We start from the raw sequence: 27,748 nt of genomic DNA on the forward strand, positions 1-27,748 counted from the left end.
CTACTGATGCATGTTTCAACAAGACGAAATGCATGTGCATCCCACGTAATGGGGAGATTAGTAACACTCCGAGGTGTGCTGAATGTCTTTTGCAGTGGTTCTTGAGGTGAAAACTACAACCATGTGCCACACCAGCATGCTCCATACAAATTGCATTGTTCAATTTGCTCAACTTGTATTGGTGAGAAGTATGCAGTACAGTGCACGGCTATATAACGATTGCATTCTCAGTGTAACTCAGAAAAAAATTCACAAACAAATTTCACTTTCTGGAACAGTGGGTTTACCCATATTTACTTTGCAATTCCATACTTCCAATGGCAACAAAGCCATTCTGTGAGCGGTTTGAACTCAAAATAATGTGGTTTCATTTTCAAAATTTCGGCACACAGATTTTGCTATAGACCCTTTGAAAGTCTGCCCTCTGTCGGAAGCTGTGGAAACCCTGCACAATGACAGACCAAAGCTGCAACAACACAGTGCACTAGTGGTCCTTGGTTGGATTGGAAAGTAACGGCTATGCTCCGTTTCATTAAGTCTGGCTGAGGCAGACGTTACGAGCCATCCCAGCCTATCCAGTGCAGTGAATGTGGGATGCCATACTATGCTCTCCGCATGTCGCTGCAACCCCTCTGAGGGGCTCCGATGGCTCATAACATCTGCTGCGGCCGGACATTATGTGAAACAGAGTATAGTTAGAAAATGCTACTAAATCCATTCTATAGCCATCTTATATGATGACTTGCACATTTTGCACTGGTGGCTGTGCAGTAGGAGTTCCGACATTCTAACAATTCGCACACGACTTTCGAAAGGGGTCTATGTCAGATTCCACAATTCCCTTTGCCACAGTTGCACTCCCAAGCAGCAATACCATCTCTGATAACTTGTTCATAATGATCACCACACAAAATCAGTAAGTGGAAGACGTCCTTTTTATATAGCGTTTTCAAAATGCAGCGTCCATGTACTCTCTTCAATGAAGCGCGCACATGAGACGGGTCAATAGATCTTAATTGCACAATTTGCTCCAATAATCCTTTGAAAACAAAATCTATAAATCACTTTACCCTAAAGGCATGAGGTATGCGCTGCAATTTAGTTGGTTTCAAGCTCCCTCTGTCGGCGGCAGCCACGTTCATAGTATTTTTGGTCGGATAAGCTGCTGTAACACGCACAGCGCACCAAATTCTCAACAAGACCTGCTGGGTTCATTTATATATCACAAAAACAGCATTTGCTTTATACAGGTATATATATATACAAGGCATGGCTCGGTAGACGTCAAGCCAGTTTTTGTTTTTCAACTCTTGGCAGGGCAGACATGCTCCAGAAAAACAAAAAGACCCCATAAAGATGTGGGAAAAGCTCGCACTGCCAACTTAGTGGAAAAATTAAATTACCTCGAAAGGAAGCGTAGAAAGGAATGAAAGCCGAACATACCAAAAGAAAAAAGAAAAGATGCTCAAGATCACAAACTCTGGCAACTTTTTCACAATCCATGACAACTCAAGTTCACAAGTAGTCTTCACATTGAGCAGGTAGAGATGAGACACAATCGAAAATAAAAACCTAATATACAAGCGACAATAATTTTCCTCTACACGAAAATAGAAAGCAACTTGAATATTGCAGTCCTTAAAAAAAAAAAGTAAAAAATAACTAAGGTTGTGCAAATAACGGCTAGAACTGAAAAATGCAGCGTCATTTTTGGTGTCAATGTGTAAAAAACACTGAACTCTCAAAAAAAATTTTTTTCTTCTAGTGCTTGAGTAGGAAAGATGCATACAAAATTAACTTTTTCTAATGATAACACAAAAAATAGCACGGTATTTATGACGCGAGACACATTTTGAGCTGAGGCAATTTTAAAACATGCTTCTATTCCAAGGTCAATCTCTCTAAATATAAATTTTTTTAAATATTTTTGTGGGGAATATAATTTTGTTACAATCCATTTCCATGAAGGCATTTAAAAAAAAACATAGCAATTTTTTTTTTTTTCAAAGATTGATGCGTTTTTAAGAGAATTTGTTGTCATGGCTTGTCCTTGCACTGTAAGAAGTTGTGAACGATGCAACACTAGCACTCTATTCGAACCGTTATTTGCACCCCCCTAAAAAAACTGAAGCGCAGTAACTATACAAGAATGCAAACAAATAGAGGCTATTTAAATATGCACATCTTAATTTGACAAAAAAAAAAGTGAAATAGTTGTGTTTAGCACGCTATGCACAAGCGATTATGCCGTTCGACATCGCCCCAGGGTTGAAAACGTCCCCTTTTTCGTCGTTTTTGGCAGCGGCAGGAGTTCCCTAGACGTCCACGTAGAAGAAGCTTCCCCTCGGCTTCTGCGGCGTTGTCTTTGTCTCGACAGTCTTCTCCGCCACGCTTTCCCCGGGGCCTAAGGAATTTAGCACTGTCGTCCGGAACAAAGAAAAAAAAAACAGGACAAAAGCACGTCAAACATTTTGCACCATCTCTCCCTTTTTTTCTTTTGCCATCATTATTACGAGGTTGTTTCATCGACATGTTTCCAAAATCTTGCAAACTGGTACAACCTACGTAATTTACTCATATTTTATGAAGCTTGCAAATCAAACGCGATCAAAGTTAAAACTTATCATGCGGACACATTGCCCGTTCACGGGGTCCATTGACTAGCACCCCGATCGGGACCTCATCCCCTCGCGAAATCTTCCAAAGCGGCGTTCCGTCTGCGCCTCTGAAAAAACGTTCACGAGGAGCCCACAAACTTTCCCCCACTTACAGCAGTTAAGGATCGTTCAGACAGTTGCATTTGAGCATGACCGACTACCTTACAACTGCTCGGGACAAGACAGTTGCCAACGCGACCGAGGCACGGTCGAACGAGCTTTGGGCGTAGCTTTCTAGTAAGAGCGGCAACACTCAAGTGCGGACCTTCGAGACTCTGTTCGATCCTCTTGAGGTTCTTGAGGATGGTCGACAGCTCCTTGGTCAGGTTGCCCTCGGTGGGCGAATCGCCCGGCCTCCGCTCCACGACGCGCGGAAGGACCTCCTCGATCATCAGCCGCACGTCGCTGTTTTCCGGGTACTTGAACCTGGCGACGAGGAGGGGGCAGACGCCCAGTGAATTCGAGGAGCCGTTTCAGCCGAGGGTTTTTGTGGCGGGGGAAAAGAGAAAACGCGCAAAGACACTGAGGTTAAGTAGAAGGAATGTGCGGCCATGGCAGACTAATATATAACGTTTTGTTTTACTGCCAAAAATGATGAAAATATATATACTGTAAATGACCTATTTTTCGCGGGCTCAATATTTCCCGATTTAGGTAAAAGCTGAAGTTTTGGAATAATTCGAAGGTCCTAATTTTTGCGACGCAGTGGTATCTCAATACAAATTGCAATCTGTTTACATTTTACAGGAATTGTTTGTGGGACCTTTTTTCCGCAAATTGTAGGCGATTCGCAAAAATTAAGTCGTTTCCAGTATGTAAAAAAAAACTATGGAGTTTTTTTGTTTTATTAACATGTGCCAATTTCCTTTCCTACGAAAGTTGATAAAAGTTTCCATGTCTGTTGAGTTTGCTGAGCAAACCGTCGTCGGCCACACCCACCTCTCCCTCTCGATGAGGGTGCGGGCACTGGTGCGAAGCTTCCCGGACAGTTGGTGGATGGCAGAGATGACCAGGCTATCCAGGGCCGACAGCTCTCTCCTGCCTGGCGTTGTGGTCGAGGGGGTCTTGATCCCGTTCTCCGTCGGCGTCTTGCTCTGCACGACCAGCCCCCGGCCCACTCAGAAACTGACCCGCCGAACCTGACCAGTGGTTCTGACGAAGGACGTGTTTTGAGGCCGATTTACGAGCTTGCGGCGTCGCGAAGATATGTTACGGAAACACTATAACACCAACAGGTGTTTCTACACAGAACTGCTTGTCCCTTCCTTCATATTCCAATGCTTTATCATTGCATCAGTAGAGTGGTTCAGATGTGTTGTTGCAGTTGTGTACTCGTATTGCCCCCAAAAATGTCACCCTAATTTCAGGAAGGGTCACATGATCTCACAGAATCGGGCAATTGCAAGAGGGCATGCGACCCATAACCTTTATATGTTGCATGTTTGCATAAGCTATAGATACATGACGTCATGCAATGTAATGCTCTAGTGTCACATAATGTCATTTCGCATGGTCATGTGACATATCACAAAGACACTCATTTTTCGTGGTACCACGTGACCCATAGTTGAACCAACCACATGGCCCGTAGTCACCAATGACAGAGAGATCACGCCACGAGACTTGGAAGATGAAGAGCACCTCCGTTAGCTCGTTATCTGTCAGTCACAGACAAACGTCCGTATCCCTAACAAATTACCCCTAAAGGCAAAAGGCCAAAACAAGTGAAACCGATCCAAACAAAATGAAAACAGACAGGCACAAGCACCACACACGTTCCGTATCCATTGTCTTTAGGCAAAGTAGGAAGTTCAGATATTTCAGACGGACGCCACAAGGCGAACAGCAACGTTGGTAGACCCACCTCTCCGTCCCCGGATTGCCTCTCCACCTTGCCGCGGGAGCTCCGCACAAACGTCCCTCCCAGCGCCCCGCCGTCGCTGCCCTCTCGGGCGCCCTTGAGGAAGGTTTCCCCCCGACTAAAGGCGGTGCCCCGGCTTTTCCTCCTTTCCGGCACACTCGGCGTGGGGTCGTTGGGCGCCCCGAACGACGCCGAGCGGTTGAAGAGGACCGGCGAACCGGTCCGGAGCCCGTCGTCATCGCCGTCCGAAATGCAAGACGAGGCACCGGTGCGCTGACCGCCCCGCCGGGAGGGCCGTGGCGACTGGCGCTCTCCGTCCGACGCGGAGAACTGCTGCGACCGGAACGCCGCACCGGGGTCGCTGTCGTTGCGCTGGTGCATGCCGCGTGACTGCGTCGGGAATTGAAAGGCAGGTTTAGACGAGGGATTCTTCGAGACGCCAAGCTCCGGGTTTTCGCAGGTGTTGGGTGCTGTGAACTGGAAGTTATCTGCACCGACCGTTTTTTTGTTTGGCTACCTTCGAGAGTTCCGCTGAACGGATTATTCATTAGAAAGAAATAATCCTTTTGTTAGGATTATGAGGAGACACGCATCTTAGAGCATAAAAAATTCTGGAACATTGTTTAAGGAAACAGTGGGCATGAAACTTACTTTTTTATTCCTAGTGCTATTGGTATGAAATTTTCAGGGTACATTCACAGCACATTTATAGGAGTAGCTGCAAAGTTTCATATAGCTCTGCCTATTAATTCTCAAGTTAAAAAAATTTTATCAGAATGATTCGCGTGCTTCATTTATCCCAGGCCTGGAGAATTTGCGAAACATTGGGGGAATGTGAACTTTGTTATGACGAATCTTCGATAGGCATTCCAGGGCATGACAAAGCCCTTTTCATTTGTTTCTTTGCAAAAAAGGTTTAGCACAACATTGAATTTTATGTTGTTGGTCATATCCTCAGCCCACAAACTTAATTTGTGCATTAAAAATTTTTGAACACAAAATCTTTAAAAAGAAAGTTTGTCATACCCTTACAAAACTATTTAGTAGTGCCTGCAGTAGAAACCGGTTTTGAAGATAACCGGTTATCCGGTTATTCGAATTAACGAACTATTCGAAGTTGAAAACCGGATAACCGGATATTCGAATAACCGAATAAGCTGCTCAGTTATTCGGTTTCGTAAATATCCGAATATTCGATTATTCAATATTCAGTATTGGAATCGAGATTGTTCCGTCATTAAATATATAACCCATAAGCTTTACGAATTCAGGGTTTCCCTGTTATGTCCTCATGTTTTAACAATCAACGGGACTAAAAGGAGAAAATAAGTGTTGCATTTTGGACAGCCTGGTTGTTCTCATGTCAGTACTCAAAAGTTGATCTCCATCTCCGGTGGAAAAAGAAAAAAACGTTTACACCGGCCGCAGCTCTTGGTGGCCCGTCCCCCGATTTCGCAATCGCGTGAGCGTAAACAAAAATAAAGCTTCCCCGCTAAGTTTGATGTGAAACTTAATGTATGTGACCTGACATCACGACGTACGTACGAATTCAGGTTCCCCACTAAATTTAGCGGAAAGTTTTACGTCAAGTGACCTATGCATCAATTCAGCTTCCTCGCTAAATTTAGCAGAAAAATTTACATCACGTTTCATATGCGCAAATTCAGTTTCGCCGCTAAATATGGCAGAAAATTTAATGTCACGTGACCTGACGTCGCGGACCCACAGAAAATTCAGGTCCACCGCTAAAATTAGCGGAAAAATTGACGTCCCGTGACCTTTCCACTAATTCTGTTTCCCCACTAAATTTGGTGGGATAATTGATGTCACATGACACGAAGTCACGTGACCTTCAGAGAAATCCAGGTTCCCAGCTAAATTTATCGGAAAAATTGGCATCGCGTTACCTATGCATTAATTCCGTTTCCCCGCTAAATTTGGCGAGAAAATTGATGTCACATGACAAGAAGTCACGTGACCTTCAGAGAAATCCAGGTTGGCAGCTAAATTTTTCGGAAAAATTTACAGCACGTGACCTATGTTTTAATTCCGTTTCCCCGCTAAATTTGGTGGGAAAATTGATGTCACATGACATGAAGTCACGTGACCTTCAGAGAAATCCAGGTTCCCAGCTAAATTTATCGGAAAAACTGACATCGCATGACCTATGCATTAATTCCGTTTCCCCGCTAAACTTGGCGGGAAAATCGATGTCACATGACATGAAGTCACGTGACCTTCAGAGAAATCCAGGTTCCCAGCTAAATTTATCGGAAAAACTGACATCGCGTGACCTATGCATTAATTCCGTTTCCCCGCTAAACTTGGCGGGAAAATTGATGTCACATGACATGAAGTCACGTGACCTTCAGAGAAATCCAGATTCCCAGGTAAATTTATCGGAAAGACTGACATCGCGTGACCTATGCATTAATTCCGTTTCCCCGCTAAACTTGGCGGGAAAATTGATGTCACATGACATGAAGTCACGTGACCTTCAGAGAAATCCAGGTTCCCAGCTAAATTTATCGGAAAAACTGACATCGCGTGACCTATGCATTAATTCCGTTTCCCCGCTAAATTTGGAGGGAAAATTAATGTCACGTGACATGAAGTCACGTGACCTTCAGAGAAATCCAGGTTCCCAGCTAAATTTATCGGAAAAATTGACATCGCGTGACCTATGCATTAATTCCGTTGCCCCGCTAAATTTGGTTGGAAAATTGATGTCACATGACATGAAGTCACGTGACCTTCAGAGAAATCCAGGTTCCCAGCTAAATTTATCGAAAAAACTGACATCGCGTTACCTATGCATTAATTCCGTTTCCCCGCTAAACTTGGCGGGAAAATTGATGTCACATGACATGAAGTCACGTGACCTTCAGAGAAATCCAGGTTCCCAGCTAAATTTATCGGAAAAACTGACATCGCGTGACCTATATTAATTCCGTTTCCCGCTAAACTTGGCGGGAAAATTGATGTCACGTGACATGAAGTCACGTGACCTTCAGAGAAATCCAGGTTCCCAGCTAAATTTATCGGAAAAATTGACATCGCGTGACCTATGCATTAATTCCGTTGCCCCGCTAAATTTGGTTGGAAAATTGATGTCACATGACATGAAGTCACGTGACCTTCAGAGAAATCCAGGTTCCCAGCTAAATTTATCGGAAAAATTGACATCGCGTGACCTATGCATTAATTCCGTTGCCCCGCTAAATTTGGTTGGAAAATTGATGTCACATGACATGAAGTCCCGTGACCTTCAGAGAAATCCAGGTTCCCAGCTAAATTTATCGAAAAAACTGACATCGCGTTACCTATGCATTAATTCCGTTTCCCCGCTAAACTTGGCGGGAAAATTGATGTCACATGACATGAAGTCACGTGACCTTCAGAGAAATCCAGGTTCCCAGCTAAATTTATCGAAAAAACTGACATCGCGTTACCTATGCATTAATTCCGTTTCCCCGCTAAACTTGGCGGGAAAATTGATGTCACATGACATGAAGTCACGTGACCTTCAGAGAAATCCAGGTTCCCAGCTAAATTTATCGAAAAAACTGACATCGCGTTACCTATGCATTAATTCCGTTTCCCCGCTAAACTTGGCGGGAAAATTGATGTCACATGACATGAAGTCACGTGACCTTCAGAGAAATCCAGGTTCCCAGCTAAATTTATCGGAAAAATTGACATCGCGTGACCTATGCATTAATTCCGTTGCCCCGCTAAATTTGGTTGGAAAATTGATGTCACATGACATGAAGTCACGTGACCTTCAGAGAAATCCAGGTTCCCAGCTAAATTTTTCGGAAAAATTGACATCGCGTGACCTATGCATGAATTCAGTTTTCCGCTAAATTTAATGGGAAAATTGTTGTCTGTGACCTGACGTTGTGGGACCTACAGGCTATTTAGATTTCGCGCTAAATTTAGCGGGGAAGCTGAATAAGTGCTTAGGTCATGTGACGTCAATTTTTCCGCTAAATTTAGCGGAGGAACTGTATTGGTTGGTAGGTCCCGTGGCGTCAGGTCACGTTGCATAAAATTTTCAGCTAAATTTAGCGGGAAAACTGAATCAGTGCTTAGGTCGTGTGACGTAAGTTCTTCCGCTAAATTTAACGGGGAAACTGAATTGGTGTGTAGATCCCGTTACGTCAGGTCACGTTGCATCAAATTTCCCGCCAAATTTAGCAGGGAAACTGAATAAGTACTATAGATCATGTGACGTCAATTTTTCCGCTAAATTTTACGGAGAAACTGAATTGGTTTGTAGATCCCGTGACGTCAGGTCACGTTGCATCAAATTTCCAGCTAAATTTAGCGGGGAAACTGAATTAGTGCTTAGGTCGTATGACAAAAGTTTTTCCGCTAAATTTAGCGAGGAAACTGAATTGGTGTGTAGATATCATGACATCAGGTCACGTTGCATCAAATTTTCAGCTAAATTTAGCGGGGAAACTGAATTAGTACTTAGGTCGTGTAATGCCAATTTTTCCGCAAAATTTAGCGGGGAAACTGAATTGGTTTGTAAATTCCGTGACGTCAGTTCACGTTGCATCAAATTTCGCGCTAAATTTAGCGGGGAAGCTGAATTAGTATTCAGGTCATGTGACGTCAATTTTTGCGGCAAATTTAGTGGGGAAACTGAATTGGTTTGTAAATCCCGTTACGTCAGGCCACGTTGCATCAAATTTCGCGCGAAATTCAGCGGGAAGCTGAATTACTATTCAGGTCATGCGACGTCAATTTTTCTGCTAATTTAGCGGGGAAACTGAATTTGTCTGTAGGTCCCGCGATGTCAGGTCACGCTGCATCAAATTTCCCGCTAAATTTAGCGGGGACACTGAATTAATGCTTAAGTCATGTGACGTCAATTCTTCCGCTAAATTTAGCGGGGAAACTGAATTGGTATGTAGGTCCTGTGACGTCAGGTCACGTTGCATCTAATTTCCCGCTAAATTTAGCGGGGAAACTGAATTAGTACTTAGGTCATGTGACGCCAATTTTTCCGCTAAATTTAGCGGGGAAACTTAATTGGTTTGTAGGTCCCGTGACGTCAGGTCACGTTGCATCAATTTCCCCGTCAAATTTAGCGGGGAAAGTGAATTAGTATTTAGGTCATGTGACATCAATTTTTCGTCTTAATTTAGCGGGGAAACTTCGGGCCAAAAAAGGTCCGCGAAATCGAGGGGGGGGGGGGGGGGGGGGGTACCTAAAGAAGGCTATTGCCTTAAAAAAAATCTATCTGCATAGTTTTTATTTACTGTAAATACAGGGCGCGAATTGCTGTTTTATCTGCTGGTCATCAGGATGCATGAAATAAAACTGAATAACCGATTAACCGAACAACCGGTTTGCCAAACCGGATATTCGAATTCGAAAATCCGGTTAACCGGATAACCGGCTTTGGTAACCGGATTCGCTCGCCTCCGGTTTAACCGGATAACCGGTTTGGCGGATATTTTCATGCACTACTATTTAGGAACAGAATAAAAAAAAACTGCATGTGAATCCATTAAAGTTTCCGAGATATCGTGGGACAAGTGCCAATGCCATCGAAAAAAATCCATTTTCAGGTGATGGTAGTCGATTGCTGCAAAGATATTTTCAGCATCGAGCCCGTTTCATGTGGCGCAATTCTGCTTAAGATTTTCATTCTTGCGCGGCAAAAAAGCCTGTGGACACAGCACGCATGTACATAAGCCACCATCCACGGCTATTATTTATTTGTTTTCTCACCAGCGAGCAACGTCGCAACCGAAAATCGTGAGAACTGTGAGCAGGATTGCGCCACGTGAGACGGCTTTGCCCCGTGGAGTAGCTGAAAGTGTCCTTGTGCACTTTCTTTTCGTTCTGCTTTTCTGTCTTTGCTTGGTGTCGATGGCATAGAAGAATCACGACTGGAAGTAACAACGCAATGAGCTTTGGTGGCCTGCAGATGCTCTTTCCGATGGTTGCCAAGCGAAAAACTTGCATGGACCACTTCTGTATGTCAAATGCACAAACCTTTTCATACTTCATTCCTCACATTGCGAGTGACCACGAAAAAAGAAAAATATCTCCACTTCAAAACAAAACCAAGATGGCAAGCGGCATTTGCCAAAAGTAGCTCAATTTTCCGGCTTGAGCGCGATGTAAAGCCGCCGAAACCTCTTAAATATATTTTTAATCATATTATCTCGGTCAATTAGGTGCAAATAATTACAGAGGAGCTAGTTTATGGAATATACAACCCAAAAAAGTGTTTCTCCAAAAGTAAATTTTTTAGCGCTTTTTCGATTTTGAAGGTTTGAGTCTCCCCCCCTTCAAACAACTTTTTTCAGGATCTAAGTCACAAACCACATATTTTATAATTATGCTAGATTCAGGAAGTGTGCATTTATGAAATTACATGAAATGGAAGTCCCATATGCAGGCCTTGTAGGCACATTTTTTAAAGAAAGGATCCTCAGTTTTCACTGAATTAATTTCTTCGGCACAACACAAATGGTCACGGTAGCTCTAGATCTAGGAATTTAAATTCTTTCTGTTATGCTGGATAACTCATAAAAAGGGTTTCACTATTTTAGGATTTCTTCTTTCTTTTTTTCTCTCTTTAAATCGGGGCGTCTTTTTGGGGTTTATGTGCTGTAGTGGAGCTAAACACCATGAAACGCATCATATGTGCACTGTATGGGCCCACATCCGCGCCACACAGTGCACATAAAAATCTAGAGGAAAGGGTCCCCCGCATTGCGGCCACTCTGTAACGGTGGGCATAGACGCAAACATTGGTGACCCCGCGGGTCCAGATCGCTGGCGAGACTTCAATATACACAGAGAAGCAGGAAAACATCACTTGTAAGGCGCGTACCTAGTGTTTCTCCTAGCTTTATTTTAAAGAGAAACGCCGGAGTCGTGCAATGCCTAAAAAACAAAAGTCTACAGGCAAACAAACGGCTTCAACTCGTTGCGCCAATACAAACACGCCTAACCTATTCTTTCCATTTCTTTCTCCACTCTTTCATCGTTTTCTTCCATGTTCTTTTTCCCACAACCACCAATGTCTCCGCTTACAACCTGCCCTAATCCCACTTGCCCCCCTCACCTTTCCCCGGAGCAGCTCCGCACGGCCAAGCGCCACGTCCGTGGCCCGCGTCCCGCGGGGCAACCGGAGGCTGAACCTTCCGCCGTCCTGCCTTGAGAGGCTGGGGTTGCTCCCATGGAGGCTCTTTTTGGACCCTCCCGACGCCGCCGTCGGAGGTAGCCCTCCGATGTCGGGAAGTCCCAGCCGCGCTCGCCTCAGGGCAAAGGCGCGGTTCAGCTTCATCGTCGGTCCGCCCCGCGAGCCCGAGCTGTGCGATGACGGCTCCGTGCTCGTGTCAGAGACCACACTGGCCGTCTCCTCCGCGCCCACGGGGTCGGCCGCGGCCGCGGCTATGTCCGCCTCCGAGCCGCTCAGCCCCCACGGCTTGCGTTGAGGCTGCGTCGTCCGGTTGCCGCCGCAGCCGATGCGGGGCCCCACCGACTGGGACATGTTCGTTGCTGCCGTCTTGACGGGTTGGAGCGTACAAGGAGGGAAGAGAAAACAAGAAGTCACTTTCATTGTGGAATGAATCAATGAATGAAAACTTGTGTTCATTGAATAAAAGGTTTGGTTGCCTAAGCGGGCATCTATACGTACATGACACACGAGAGCCCAACTACCTAGAACACAATTTGCAGCTCAAAATTAGTCTTCTCTCCACCCCAAAACCACCGATAGAGAGCTGGCCGGTTTGAGTGACGCTCACTTTCTTCTCCATGGTCATGTGCTGTTCTCTATGGTTCAGACGCACACACCAAATATATTCAAAGTCATGGGTACTCAAAAGCACACACTCGGTATTAAAAATAGAAAGACAAAATATGATACCCATTTTTTGTGGCTTTTTAAAAACTGCAAATATGTTGCTTTCAAAGAAAAGTTGCACAGAGAACTGGAAGCACTCTGTGCATTTTCTGCGTAATTCTCAACATATGGCGTCACATTGCAGGTTGGATGGCTGATTGAAGTGGACCAAGTGATGACAGTGGACGACGGGCGTGTTATCTTTACTTCAAAACTGTTTTTCGCGGTACCGGCGAATTTGTCTAGCTTTTAAAGAGAAATTGTTTACCAATCAAAACAATTAGGATTTATTCCGTAAGACACGTCCCGGCCACCAAGCTGAAGCGCACAAAGATGTTGCCCGATCGTTGCCCCTTCTCCTGGCTGAAGACATCGCTCGTCTTACGAACACAAACCGGTAAGAGCTTAAAAAACGCACAAATGCCAAGCACGAAATGCTCAACTTTCTTGTGCGACGTGTGTGTTTTTCGTCTGCATCGCACAACCGACAGAACTAAGGAAAAAAATGCAGTCAAGTGTAGCCACGTGATATACGGCCCCAACTCTCTCCTCCTCTACATTTCTTCTTCTTCACCAGTTCATTTTCGGTTTCGAGCAGTGGCATCTTTTTCTTACTTTATTAAAAATACACGTGAAGCTGTAGCAAATTATTGATTGGGTAGCCTTCGGACACCATATTAAACCACCCAGCAAAAAAATTAAAAAAAAATATTGGGGAGTGTCAGTGTTTCTTTACGGGGGAGGGGGGGAATGACTGCCCTTCCTTCCTCCCCCCCCCCCTTAGACCTCCAGATAGAGACTTTTTTCATTTAAAAAGTCATCATACAACAGCATTCTTTTTTAAATAAATGTATGCACCAAGAAACTGGGGAAAAGGTAGAGATGAGAGCACGCAGGGACGTCAGAACGCTGAGCTCCGGTTCAAATGATTAGTGGATAAACCTAAAGCTAGCTGCCTTTGTGCCAACTGCACTCGTTGAACGCATTCGAAAGCGAAGGAGATGGGTGCTTATTAGACACAAGTGAAAAAATGCAGAAGATGCAGGCGATAGGGCAGGCTTCACCACTTTTCAATGAGGCACGCGGAGAAGCCACCGATCTCGATTAGCTGCTACGTGGACTCGGAAGCCTGAAGTGGACGCTCAATATCAGTCCTTGGCTTTGTTTTCAAACGTTCCAAAAGCACCAGGTGGGTGGCCGTTCTGACACGTGCGCGCCCTCGGTATTTCGCAATATACAAGTAGAGAGAGGGGGAGAAGAGAAAAACCAGGGAGGAATTTACAACCAGGTTAAAAAGATACGTAAACCAACCTCAAACACAAAAAAAAAAAAAATATTTATTTTTAAGATTTATGTTTTTAGCTTCCTAGCAAGCTCAGCAGACCAGCCGATCTTCTCCAAAATGTTTAGGCAAACACGTCCTTCGCAACGTGCAATCCACTCACCGTGGACGACGAAAGGCTGTTTCTCGCGGAAGCAGGTCTCGTCGTCACGACCGTCCGATGCGTCCTCGGCGGCGAGCACGGAGGGCTCGGCCGGCCGCTGGACGACCCCAGCCGCTTCCTGGCCGCGGCGCCGGTCGCAGCCACAGCCGAAGACGGGACGGAGGGGTTGGTCGGCTTCCTCGCGTCGCTTCCGGGCGCGGGGGCGAACGCTTCCGGCGGGGGACGTTCGGACGGAGGCGCTGGCAGACGACGTTTCGGGCGGCCCAGGTCCACCGACCCGCCTGGCGACGGGAGACCAAGGTCAACGCCGACGGCCACCGAGAACGCGGGTCGAAACTACAGCCGCTCGACAAGCCGCACCTTGGAGCAAACGATCCTTTGGCCCTCTCTGCGCTCCGGAATGGTGCTAGATTTTACAATCTTTTTGTTATCCACTTTTTTATTATTTCTTTCCTTTTTTTTTTTTCATCTATTACATTTATTTATTTTTCATTCATTTTCTTTCATTGTGTCATTTTTGTTATTTACCTATTGACATTTATTTTCAATGTTTTGGTTATTTCATATTTATTTATATATTTTAAATTATTTTATTTATTCTTATATGTTATTATTTGCATCCAAAACCAGACGCTTTCGCCAGCACGCCCGCATTAAAACGAAAGAACTTGCCCTTAAAGACGAGCTACGCTAACGGCTCAGAGTATACACGGTATCCAACTACAGCCGCACGGACCCGGGTTCGAGCCCCGCCAAGGATTGAACTTTGACAAGGTGGAAAGTTGGGCAAGTTAGTTCATAGTCGAATATATAAAAGCACCAAAAACAACAGGGACAAAGAAGAGTGGAAATGATGCGAGGCTCGAACTTTCCCGTGCAAACTTTATGCCTAACCTCAAAGTGCGTAGCACACCCAGTACGCCGCTCCTCCAGAACTATCTTTTTATAGAAAACGGGGCACAAAATGCATTCCCCGTTAGGATAGTTCATGACGGGGCAAAGCAACATCGCCCGAGCTCCCAGACGCCGTGCCTAAAGCTCGAGAAGTTGCGTTTTTTTAAAGGGCAAGTGTTGCTAACACCGCGCCCGCTCTGGCGCCAAGCAGCAAAGCATGGCGGCGGCGGCGAGACGATGTGGGAACGGAACATCGAGACTCCAAGCGTGGCATATGTTTGGTGCCCCTGGACAAGACCGTAGTTGCAGACGAAGCAAGGAGCGTGGGGTGTCCATTTGGGACATCCAACCTCCGGCACGTGTCCACTGCTTTCTGTGGTGCTATGGCTGCAAGCTCGAAGCTAGAAAGCTCGCGCTGGAGGTGGGACAATTGAAAGGCCTCCCCCCGCCAGCTTTGTCCCGTCAGTGACTACAGTGTCAGCGAATTCTTCCGGAGTACCGCGTTCGGGTCGCCCACCTGAACCGGAGAAAAGATGTGAACGTCCTTGTCGTTTTCAAGCCACAACTGGACTCGAGAGGTGCACGTGGTGAACAGATGGAACACTTCTAATCGATTTCATTTGAGTAATTTCACACTGAGAAATGTCAGGTTACAATAATTGTGTCAACCAATAAAGTTACTAAAAAGGTCATGCCCATTTTCTAGTAATTATTCAGTTAATTCATTGAGAAATACAATTTTGGTAAATTCTTTTTATGCTTAAGTAGCTGTAATCAATGAGCATATATATTGCCACAGTTAACAAACACCTCGATTGTTCGCGTTGGTATCTATATATATATCTCTTTTTCTTTTTTGAAATGAGTGGCCAGTTTTCACAATTTTACGAATAGAGTAGTTGCCTCCACAACATGACGACAAAAAATATAGACTGTACTGGGGACAACCTTTCTCGGCATTTTCGAGGAGAACAGGAAAGCGCGCACGCAGCTCTATTCGGCACTCAAAAGGAGAGAGGGCACGCGTGCCCCTACCTTTGACTGCATTGCCAAGAAAACTTGTTCCGAGCATAGTTTCATTGATGCCCCAGCTCGAGGTATAGTACATGTACCTCCGTGGAAGGTTACGCATCCCACCAGACATCCGTCCATACAACTACCAGCAGTTGGAAAGGCAAAACCACTATACGAAATGCCCCACACTTGGCAAGCAGGTTAATGACAATGGGATATATAATGTACAAAAAAAAAAGAGAAGTCGAGCACAAAAAGATATTTTTTTCAAGGATCAATGCAGGGTGCATTATGTTCAGGCATAAGCCATAAAGCTTTATGGTATTAAACGGGCGGATGCTGGACGAAAGGATAAAGGTTCTGTAACGTTTGGCGGGGCCGAGGCAGGCAAAAATGCATTCCGGATGCAAGCAGGAAGAAAAAGAAGATAAACTGTGTCACGAGAACTTTTTCCTACCTTGATTTAAATGCAAGAGCTCTCCCATGCGGGGGAAAGGGAGCTGGAGTAGAGGGAATGCTGCAGAGCCAGCCTTATCGCAACCCTTAGTCTACTTGTACTTGTGCACAAACTCTCCCCGTATGCATGAGTGCCTAAATACAAACTCTTTCGTTGTCTCAAAGGGCCAACAAACAATTGGTTCGACCTTCCTTACACAGTGCGAACAAATTGTATGCTTTTGAAAGCCTCAAAAAGTCATAACATACCTCGAGTTGAATCGAAGTAAAAGTACCAATTTTGAGACTTTATGACAAGCTTTCAAACAAAATATGAGCAAAAACAACCGTGAGAAATCATAAAATTTTTTGCTGCAAAGCTGGTCACGAATTTTACTGTAAGTCGTGCCCCTAAGCTCGACTACAAACTACGCCGGGGTCATCATTGCGTAAAAATGTATGCCATGTCATGTAAAACCTCCCAAATGTTGACGTGTTGATCGCCAACATAAAATCACTGCAGCCCATTCTACACTGGTAAAGCCGGCAGAAAGGTCGCAAAAAATTAAAGACCTTTACAATCCCCTGTAATGCCGAATTAGAGCGCAGCTCTTGAGGAGGAGGAGGAAGGGAGAGTACGGAGGGGAGGATATGCCCCTCCTCTTTCTCTGTACTCTCCCCTCCTCCACGCCTGCTGCCCGCCCATTTAAAGGGAAATTTTTGCTAAATTTAGCCAAAAAATTCTTTGCAAAATTTAGCGTGAAATATTCCCGTTAAATTTAGCGGGGAAATATTCACCGCTCAATTTTTCGGGAAATTTAGTGAAAATGTTCCCCCCAAGTTTAGTGGGAAATTTGGCGAAAATTTAGCGGGGAGATTTAAAAAACTTTCCTGCTAAATTTAACGGGGATATTTTCTCGCTAAATTTTGCTGGAAAATTTTTCCGCTATATTTAGAGGGAAAATTTCCCAGCAAAATTTAGCGGGTCAAGTTTCCCGACTAAAGTTAGTGGGAAATTTTTCAGCTAAATTCCCTATAATGCAATGCGCGGTTACTTTGACAGCGGCACTGCTCAACCTAAAAACAGGTGCCTAAGAGCTGTGCTCTAAAAACTCTGATCCAAACCAAATCCATTTTACAGCTCGATGAGCCCAAAGTCTCAAACACTCAAATGTTTGACTAAACGGTATGGCCGGTCACGGTACAGAGTAGCTCAAGGCTGCGGAGTATGGTCAGAGTGACGATTACCCTGAAATTCCAAAAGACAGTATGAACTTTCTACTTTACTGCGGAGTGTGGACACAGCCCCAATCACCCAATTTAACTACAATCTCGCCACGACTCCTGTCGCACTCTATACGAGCTAAGTAGCTGTCCCTCTCTGCAGCCGTTCAGTCAAAGCGGCCCTCAGGCAAGCAGACGGGACAAGGGCAACAACCAGAGCGGGAGAGGGGGGAAACAGGCGCACATACTCACATGCAATACCACCACCAAACTTGAAACACAAGCTCTGAACTTTACCCTGGCATCTGGGCCTCTGGTCGCCAGGCCCGTCCTCCAACCTCCCCTTCTGCAAGAGAGCAAAGGAGCATTCGATTGCGGAAAAAACATAGCCAAAACATGATGTGCAGGAACTAGAAGAAACACAAAAAGTAAAAGACAAACACAGATGCGGGAAGTGGCAAAATTTGCTTCAGCCCGGAAGTTTTAGTTTTATCACCGAAGGCTGTTGATACTTCCCAGACGCGATTTGTGAGGACTTCGTTAAATCGAAGCTGCAGCACAAGAACTACAGTAGAGCCTCGTTGATACGTTTTTCAGCAGAGCGCGTCAAAAAAATGTACCACCCGGGAAAAATGTAACGATTGATAACGCACTTAGGGGGGCTCTACATCAGATAGAAAGCAGCTCTTATACAATGGTTAATTTTAAGCGTCCTTACGGAACTGTTGAGGACTCGGACATGTTCACAGAAGCGTGTAATATCCGCCTGCCGCTTCGAATTAATGTTAAGCAGTAAAAGCCCCTTCTCCAGGAGCCACAGCCCTCTCTCTCTCTCTGCGCAGTCGTGAACACTTACGTAGTGGCGCAAGGTGTCGAACGCAACATCGCGTCCGCAAATGTGGGCGCAGCGTAATCGTTTGTTTTTTGCTCGACATCTACATCACTTCTCTTTAAAACTTGTAACCTCTCTTTAAAAGAGAGTGCCTTCCTTTTTTGTGACGCCAAGACCGTCGTCAATGGGCGCAAAGCGCACATACTCCGAAACACCACGGTTCACGCAATCAAGTGGAACAGAAACTAGAAGCGCCGCATGCGTGCGGGTACACCTTGTGCCAGAGAGAGAGAGAAGGACAGATGAAAGAGAGGTCAATAGAGAACGAGCGTTTGCTGCTTCGCCAGCCTCGCTCCCCGTCCGAGCAGTGCTCCGAGGTCACACCCAGGCAAGATGGGAAGCTGTGGCAGAGCTCAGCAAAGCCCGGCGAAAAGACACAGACGGAAAAGAGGGGGAAAGGAGTAAAGGGGAAACGGGCGTCTGCGTGCCCACGCGTGCTGTGCAACCTGCTTTGCTTGCAGAGGCGTCGCGATGCCGACACTTTTGGACGTAACAGCAGGGAAAGCAAATGTAACATGCAGGAAACTAATACATGTATGCCTATGGAAGTAAAATGGGACTGGCGTTTTTTTAACGTAACAGCGGGGAAACATATCAACCGAGAATGTATCAATGAGGTTTTACTGTACTTCGCTAAATGGAGAAAAAGAATACACAACCTACAATAGAAGCAAGAGAAAGATGGAAAAAGTTGTGTTGCATTCTACACTTGCCATACAAGCGCCCACTCAAAATTGGGAGAAAATTGTGAAAAACAGGGGGATCGGCGCTTGCAAGGTCCAACAGCGAAAGTGCAAAAGGCGCACGTGGTCAGGTGGGTTCTTGCTTCGTTTGACCGTTTAAAATGGCCGCTGTTTGCCAAGCGCGTTAGCACTTGAGAACTCAATTTCTGCGTTCTTTTCGACGACAAAAAAGCACCCACGAAGCTGTACGCGGTTTTCGTGTAGACACAAAAACTGACTTGACCGTAACATCACGAGATGCCCCACCCCCGAAAGATAGCGCAGTCTACCCCCTATTTTTGGCACAATTTGCCGATTCTTCACAAAACACCGAATGAATGCCCACTTCCAGTAATGGCAGAGCCCTGCCCAACGGTGACCTTGGCAGAGACTGTGTTGTTTAACCGCGCCGGGAGATAAGCGAAGATTACTGACTGGGAAGGACTGTCGTCTTTGGTTCATTGCTTCTTCCTGCAATCACATATTCCAAGAATCACAAAATCTAAAACTAGCATTTTTTTTCAACCTTTTGTTATGACAAACCAAAAGTTCGTTGACCTCTCATTTTCATCCGATTCACACTTGATTTTAGGTGGGCCAACTCTCGGGATATTATGGTAGGTTTAGCCGCTTAGGGCAGCTTTGCGACTGTCGCAAACGGTCACAAACCACCATAACGGGGTTGGTCACAGCCAAATGCGCAATAGTGCAAACCAGCTGCCAGCCGAGAGTGCCACGTCCGTTGCGACTCGTGTGGCAGGCCACGGAAGCCGAACAAACGAACCGATCAGTGCGCCGGTCGGGTCTCAACGGACTTGCCTGGTCGTGACCGGCCGGCAGAGTCCGCAGGGGCACGCCGAAGACCTCGTCAATCTTGCGACGGGCCTCCTCCACAGCCGGATCGGCCCGGTCCATCTCTACCGTGTAGGTGCCCGTCTCGCTCCGGTCGTCGCCGGGGGATACGAGCTGTGGCTCGGACGAGGATCCGCCCAGCAGGGTCTGGCGGCCGGACGGCGGTCCTGAATCGGACAACGCGTGTGCGGCAGAGGGAGCTCTGTCAGGGAGATCGGGGGTGTGGCAGGGACCATCGGCGAAATGCAACAGAGCAGCCGAGATCGACAGACCCTTTCGATGTTGAGCGCCATGTGGTGGCTCAAAAAGCAATTTCACTCTCAACAAACTAATGGCAGTTGTGGAACTCAGTTTCGTCGGGCACAGATACTTTTGCACGCCAACGGCAGATGAGGACTGCTTCTCGTAATTCTCACAATTAGGAAATTCCCAATTCCCAATTCGATTCAGTTTCGATGGTGTGAACATAAGAACTGACAAGTACAAAGTGGCGACCCATAAGCGCCTCAATTAAAATTCCACCATCAAGAGGCTTTAAATCCCAACTTGTGCCAAGAGACTGATTGGACCACAGTCCAAAATGAACGCTTACGCAGCCATTGCATCTAATTTGCGTGTCATGCTGTACTGACGTCTCGAACGTACAGACCTCATATGCCCTCCAAAAGGCCTCCATTAGTTTGGTACAGATTCCATACACTGAGATGATAGTAGAATTGTGCAAATATTTGAATTTTCAAATAGTAGGTTTATTCGCTTCGAGATGAATTGCAATATTCATCCTTTTCAAACTGTTGATTGCAACGAGTTAGCCCCGTTGAGCGCGATTTAAACTAACATGTTTCTGTGTGCACATAGGCCGTGCGCTTACTGAAAATTGCGCATTTCATGAAGTTTTCGCTGTTTCCAGGGCGCTTTCTGAGTCACAACCATGTGCGTTAGTTAGGACGGTGCGGCTTCGGGCGAGCGCGCACGCATGCACGAGCGCACACTGGCGGTGGAGTGACGACCAGTCAAAATGCAGCTTCACCCTCTCCTCTGCGCGGCCACAGCAGCCTTCTTTTCAGCTGCGGAAGCCACCTTCCTAGCGTCGGAAACAGGAGGAAAGTTTATAGACGCAGCCACACTTGCAAGCAAGCAGAGAGCACCTGCACCAGACGGTGAAGAAATGCGGAGCCAGAACTAGTGCCCTCCACCGATTGGCCGGGAGACAAGAGCGCCCTACTACGTCACAGCGCGTTTTCTTGCGCCTTCAGGAAAAGTTGAAATTATTAAACTTTCTTGTGCATTCCCGGAAGGCACACGATATCAGCGTGACGTCACGAAACACGCAATTTCCGAGAGCCGCACTTCCTACGAGCACAAAAATGTGTTGATTTGTATCGCTTAAAGTGCACTTCTTTCCAAGCACATGTGCACTGCGGAGGAGCAATACCCACGGAGCTTGCGGGCACTGCTTCCCCGCAGTGCTCAGGTGCTCAATGAGAAGTGCATCACACGGGGCTAACCCGCCACAATTACCGTGTTTGCCCAAATATAATGAGAGTTTTTTTTGTTTTTTTTTAATTACAAGCTCCAAAACACTCCTCGCGTTATATTTGGAATGGAGCTCAGCCATGAGGTGCGCAAGTCTGGAGAAAGCCATCCCTCCGGCTCAATGCAGGAGATCAGGTGGGAAAAGAAGTGGGGTGTGGGAGGGAATTTATTAACTATTGGGCCACGTGAAGGGGGGAATACAGTGTAGACCGCATATAACGTATGTTGCGGGAGTCGCGAAAATCCGCACTATAAGTGGTACCGCGTTATAACCGAAACATCAATTTTTCAGGCCAAAATACATGCCATGAGACAACTTACTTTTGTAAAAGAATTTATCTTATGTTAGATGAAAAAGAAAGCTTGGTTTGAGGAAAGTCTTTATTTCACCAGACTAGTACACTTCTCTCTCAAGAGTGTCACACATTTTGAAAAAAATGAGCGGCTTTTGCCTGGCGCAGCCTTTTAGCGGCGTCGCGGGTTGCGGACGGATGTTGCGAGCGTTCAGGATTGCTAACCCTAATCACTTTTTTTCGGAGATGAAAACGCATGTAAATTAGCATCCTTCATACGGTACGCGCCAGTAATACCTTGAACATGAGCACACGCATGAAATGTGCGAAATGAGAAATCTGGGCGATGTTCGAGGACACAAATACTTAGAAATCACCACTGTAGTCGAAGTAAACAAACACGACGACACGGGCGTTTCTGCCGTCTTGAGAGCGCCGCCACGACATCGCCGCTCGAGTAGGTGGATCTTCCCTTCTAGTACGTGCTGGGTTATCATAGCGACACACAACGAAAATTCACAGTCAAGGATAGCGCTTTTACGCGGAACGATGAGATGAACGCCGTCTACGACGACGATCACAACGTTGATCACAACCGACGCCATGTTTGCGGATAGAAGCAGCCGGCCCGCGACCGGCATGCAACGCGCACGAACACTTCTCCTCGACCTGCGATTGGTCTGTCGTTGCGGTTGTTGGTTTTTAACGCAGCGGAGGGACGCACGCACGTGAACGACACGTGCGTGCGTCCCTCCGTCGCTAGGGCAACTGAAGCCTCTCTCTTCGCTTCTCCCGCTTCTTCGAGCAACCTCCTTGCCCCGCGAGTGCCGCTCGCGCAACGCTTGCGGCTCGCGCTATCAGCGCCGTTATCTAGTGTCGCACAGGGAAGCGAGCTCGCTGCTCCGATCGTCGGCGCGGTCGTCGGGCTGTGCCAGAAACCGCACTATAACCGGTATTTCCCTTCGCGCGCCTGCGTTCTAAGCGGTATGTAATTACATGGAGTTCTATGGGAGGCGAACCGGTGGTTTAAGAAAACCGCGTTATACCCGGTCCTGCACTCTGAGAGGTTACGTTGTAAGTGGTCTATACTGTAGAAAACAAATTGTAGAGCCCTTCCTATTCACGTGAAGATCGAGGACCAGCGAAGCTATTATTTTTACAATGTCTAGGACGATGCCTAGAGGACAACTTCTAGGACGACCTCGAGGCCGAGGCCTAGAGGACGACGTCTAGGATGACGTCTAGGACGACGCGTAGGCAACCTTTCGGATGACCTCAAGGACAACGTCTGGGACGACCTCGAGGACGCTCTCAAGGACAACTTCTAGGACGACCTCGAGGACATCGCCTAGAGGACGACCTCAAAGACGATGTTTAGAGATGACAACAAGGGATCAGGACCTCACTATCTAATAATGCCAAGGAAGGCTTTCTGCAGATAACAGCGCATAACAGCTTTGCTGTAGAAGCATTTTTATCGCTTTTGTGTTTGTACTACGCGTGCCGAAAGGCATGCAGCACTAAATGCAGCTTATCACGCAGGAATGCTGGCAGTCAAGCCATGCGTTCTAGACGGATCCAGCAACCTGAAAACGGTTTCTGCACGGAAAAGACTGGTCCAGGGCCAATCGCTCTAGCGGCCAAATACTCTGCCAGCTAGCTGCAAGTGGATTTTGCCGTCCCGCACCAAAGTTTGGCGCGGATCCCTAAGTGTGAATGAGGTATCCAGCCAAAGAAGATAGGATGCAAAAAATTGCGGTCCAGCACCAAAGTTTGGCGCAGATCCCCAAGTGTGAATGAGGTATCCAGCCAAAGACGATAGGATGGAAAAAATTTGCAAGTTTCTTTGCACTCCAAAGATATCGGCGATCACCTTCAGACGGCCGAGAAAATCCTATGAAAATATCTGTATTTGTGATTATGCTCCTTTGTCTAAAGCATGTGCAAGCTGTGTCACTCAAAATGCCGTCATTCTTTCAACATCCCGATTGGAGTCTACCGCAGTGGTTCTACAATAAAACTCGGGGAAGGCATTCCCAAGGTCTGCGAAGCCCTCGCGTGCCAGTAAAGCCCGAAAACAAAAAAGCCTATTTCTTTTTTAATCATTACGACAAAAGAAGTTTATTTCGTACGTGCAATTAGCTGCACTGATATGCCCCATTCTCACCCTAATCGGCGAACACCTTCGCCGTAGCAACACCCCACCTCTGCCAACCTAAAGCAGCAATGGTCAAAAACCACCGCTCTGCTGCGACAGCCTTGGGAAGCCGTTACAACAGAGGAAATCCATTCTTTTAAAGTGCATTGCTGCGCAAGTCGGTACATTTCAAGAACAAATACAGTATAGACCACTTACAACGTAACCGCTTATAGTGCAGGACCGGGTATAACGCGGTTTTTTTAAACCACCGGTTCGCCTCCCATAGAACTCCATGTATTTACATACCGCATAAAATGCAGGCGCGCGAAGGGAAATACCGGTTATAGTGCGGTTTTCGGCACAGCCCGCCGACCGCGCCGACGACCGGAGCAGCGAGCACGCTTCCCTGTGCGACACTAGATAACGGCGCTGACGGCGCGGGGCGAGGATGTTGCTCGAAGAAGTGGAAAGAAGCGAAGAGAGAGGCTTCAGTTGCCATAGCGACGGAGGGACGCACTCACGCGTCGTTCACGTGCGTGCGTCCCTCCGCCCCTCCGCTGCGTTGGAAACAAAGAAACAAACAACCGCACCGACAGACCAATCGCAGATCGAGGAGAAGTGTTCGCGCGCGTTGCATGCCGGTCGCGGCAGTCGCGGGTCGGCCGGCCGGCTGCTTCTATCCGCAAACATGGCGTCGGTTGTGATCGTCGTCGTAGACGGCGTTCATCTCATCGTTGATCGTTCTGCATAAAAGCATTTTCCTTGACTGAATTTTCGTTGTGTGTCGCTATGATAACCCAGCACGTACTAGAAGGGCAGATCCACCTACTCGTGCGGCGATGTCGTGGCGGTGCTCTCAAGACGGCAGAAACACCCGAGTCGTCGTGTTTGTTTACTTCGACTACAGTGGTGATTTCCAAGCATTTGTGTCCTCGAACATCGCCCGGATATCTTATTTGGCGCATTTCATGCGTGTGCTCAAGTTCAAGGTATTACTGGCGCGTACCGTACGAAGGATGCGAATTTTCACGCGTTTTCATCCCCGGAGAAAAGGGATTAGGGTTAGCAATCCTGAACGCTCGCAACGTCCGTCCGCAACCTGCGACGCCGTTAAGCCAGGCAAAAGCCGCTAATTTCTTTCAGAATGTGTGACACACTTGAGACAGAACTGTACCAGTCTGCTGAAATAAAGACTTTCCTCAAACTAAGCTTTATTTTTCATCTAACATAAGATAAATTCTTTTACAAAGGTAAGTTGTCTCATGGCATGTATTTTGGCCTGAAAAATTGATGTTTTGGTTATAGCGCGGTACCGCTTATAGTGCGGATTTTCGCGACTCCCGCGACATACGTTATATGCGGTCTACACTGTAGCACCTTTCCTGCCTTCCTTGTTATGTTATTTGTGTTGAAAACCATTCTCATTTGCAAACTCTAAATAAAACCAATTCAATTATTTTGGTGAGGCTCGCGCTTCAGCTTAGGGTCTGGCGTACCGGGAAGCGGGGCTCGTGGCGGCCCGTCGTTCAGCATCCGCTGAATGAGGTAGGTCGCCGAGTCGCTCAGCCGCTCGTCCTGCCTGGGAGAGGACTTGGGGAGGTCGGACTTCCAGCCGGAGGATGGACGGGACTCCCCCTGACCCCCATTCACGAGACCCTTATCTGAAATAAATAAATGAATACCGTAATTACCCGATTCTAATGCGCATCTTTTTTTCCGGAAAAATAGGCCAAAAAATCGCATGTGCGTTAGAATCGGATACGAAACCGAAACCGTCAAAACAGCGGAAATTTCGTTCCACCCATTGCCATTGCCATCTCAAGATGGCGCCGAAGCTTTTTGCCATCTTTCCTCCGTGCTTTTAGCAACCATTTTGTTCCTTCTTTATTCCTTCTGCATTCACGCAAGTCGCCCCACTTGCGCGCTTACTTGCGCGCAATGGCAGCAGCGGCAACGAAGGTCTGCCGCTTCCACTATGAAGCCGGTTTCAAGAAAAGAGTGATTATGTGTGCCGAACTGACGGCAACAGAGCCGCCGCGCGTGCTTTCGGCGTCCCTGAAACGCGTGTGCGCGACTGGAGAAAACTTAGACCGCATATTTCAAAGCAAGGCCACCCGCAAAGGATTTAACGGGCCACACAGAGGCCACTTTCCGGAAATCAAGGACGAGCTGGTGGAGTTCATCAAGAAGCTCCGAGGACGACATGTTGTCCTCGGAGCTTCTTAAACGCTCGTTTAAGAAGTGTGGCATAGCGAACGCGCTTGACGGCACCGAGGACGACATGCTGTGGTCAGCGGAGAGCAACAAAGAGCTCTCGGAGAGCGACAAGGAGGGAGATGAGTGACTACTTCAGTAAATAAATCGCCTGTTTCTCTCGCATTCGTTGTTCTTGATCAAGAAGTTCCGTGCGCGTTACAATCGGAGGTGAAAGTTTTTCTGGTTTGTTGGCCTGGAGAAACGGGTGCGCATTAGAATCGGGAGCGTGTTAGAATCGGGTAATTACGGTATGTCTGATGAAGAAAAATTCGCAGCCTTCCGCCACAGTGCGTGAAGTGACTGCGATAGCTCAGCGTGCGCAGGCGTCCATGCTTCGCTTCGATACGGCGTACTTTACACGCATTGAACCGGCTGTTGGCATGGTTGCTCCAGTGCCGAATTCCCACCCCCCGAGAGAGACCTCGATTCGAAACAGATTACTTGTATGCTTTTTGGGGTGCCTTTTTCATCCCGGTGAAATCTGTATTACGAGAATCTGCTAGGAGCCAGCCGTAGAACACATTTTATGTTGAAAGAATACACCGAACAGAAAGGCGTATGCCATCCACAGCTCTGACAAAGCGTTAATTCTTCACCAGCAAGTAGGAACCCGCAGGTGGGGCGGCGGATTAACCGTATGCTTTAATGTTCAACGTCCCTCAACGCAAACCCACCTTTGCATTTGTTCCCACATGCTGTAAAAGCGAATGTTTGCGTCTACCCGTGCACGCACACACCTACACGGACACCAGAGCCTGCATTACATAGCCGTTTCCTTACCGTTGGCTCCCCGACCTTCCAAAGCACTCCACCGTCGTTTGGTATCCACGCCATTCTGGTTCAAGCCTGGCGGAGTTGGTGCGACCTTGAAAAGCAAAAAAAAGTGAGGTGGCATTAGAGGCTAGCAATCACCGCTGGAATAGTTCAGAAGTCTGAAAGTACTAGTGTAGATAACAAGTTCTTTGTCTGCACCATGAAATTCCTCAAAACTAGGGGTGTGTGAATATTGAAATTTTCAAATATGAATCGAATACGAATATCAGTGGCACAAGGGCTGCAAAACAAGAGTGCTGGGCCCAGCAGCGACAGGAAGCCCGTCGCGATTATGCGGCGGCGGACCGGCAGTCCAAATGCCGGTCCACGGATAATCCGGTCGGCGTGGTGCGTAACGTGCGCAACGGGCCATGGTTTAGGGAGGACGTGAGCAAAGGTGTTCCGAATGCCGTGCCTTTATGATGCCTTCGGGCGACGCCAAAGAGGCAGCCGACCACGTCGGCCGTGCACCCCCTTCCCCAACCCAAAGTCCACACCAAAGCAACAAGACAGCACACCTTCTTGGCGCCAGGGACGTCTTTAGCCAGCGAAACCGAAGACGGCCGGAGCTTGGTCGGCGTTCGCTCGGCCTCCGGCTTGGGGGGCGCAAACTTCTTTATGCTGTCCTTGAGGCCGAAGCGTCTGCCCGGCGTCCCGCCGGCGTCGTCGTCGAAGGGAATCGTGAACGCCATAGAGTTGGACGCCGACAGCGGGGGCTGCCGCTCGGGTGATTCTGGTCCGGAACCGGGGGAAGCCTCCTTAGAATCCCGACCGCTCGGTTCCACGGGAGTGTCCGGAGAGTCGTGACTCCACTGCTTCGACGGGGACTGCTTCG

The 27,748-nt window shown here is 47.2% G+C and overlaps 1 protein-coding gene across 1 annotated transcript; it reads right to left on the reverse strand.

The window, feature by feature from the left end:
* Nucleotides 1–266: 266 nt before the first annotated feature.
* LOC8037100 (serine/arginine repetitive matrix protein 1) lies at nucleotides 267–27,748 on the reverse strand (the record flags this gene model as incomplete). The annotated part of the gene is given in 11 exon segments (XM_042288343.1): nucleotides 267–2,419; nucleotides 2,923–3,083; nucleotides 3,597–3,751; nucleotides 4,522–4,908; nucleotides 11,615–12,058; nucleotides 13,843–14,123; nucleotides 17,662–17,755; nucleotides 19,843–20,042; nucleotides 25,341–25,505; nucleotides 26,881–26,965; nucleotides 27,432–27,748. Coding segments are annotated over 11 exon segments (2,393 nt in total), but the record flags the coding sequence as incomplete, so codon positions are not given.

Source organism: Ixodes scapularis, unplaced genomic scaffold, assembly GCF_016920785.2.
Source record: "Ixodes scapularis isolate PalLabHiFi unplaced genomic scaffold, ASM1692078v2 PGA_scaffold10__122_contigs__length_95168666, whole genome shotgun sequence".
NCBI classification, from domain to species: Eukaryota; Metazoa; Arthropoda; class Arachnida; order Ixodida; family Ixodidae; genus Ixodes; species Ixodes scapularis.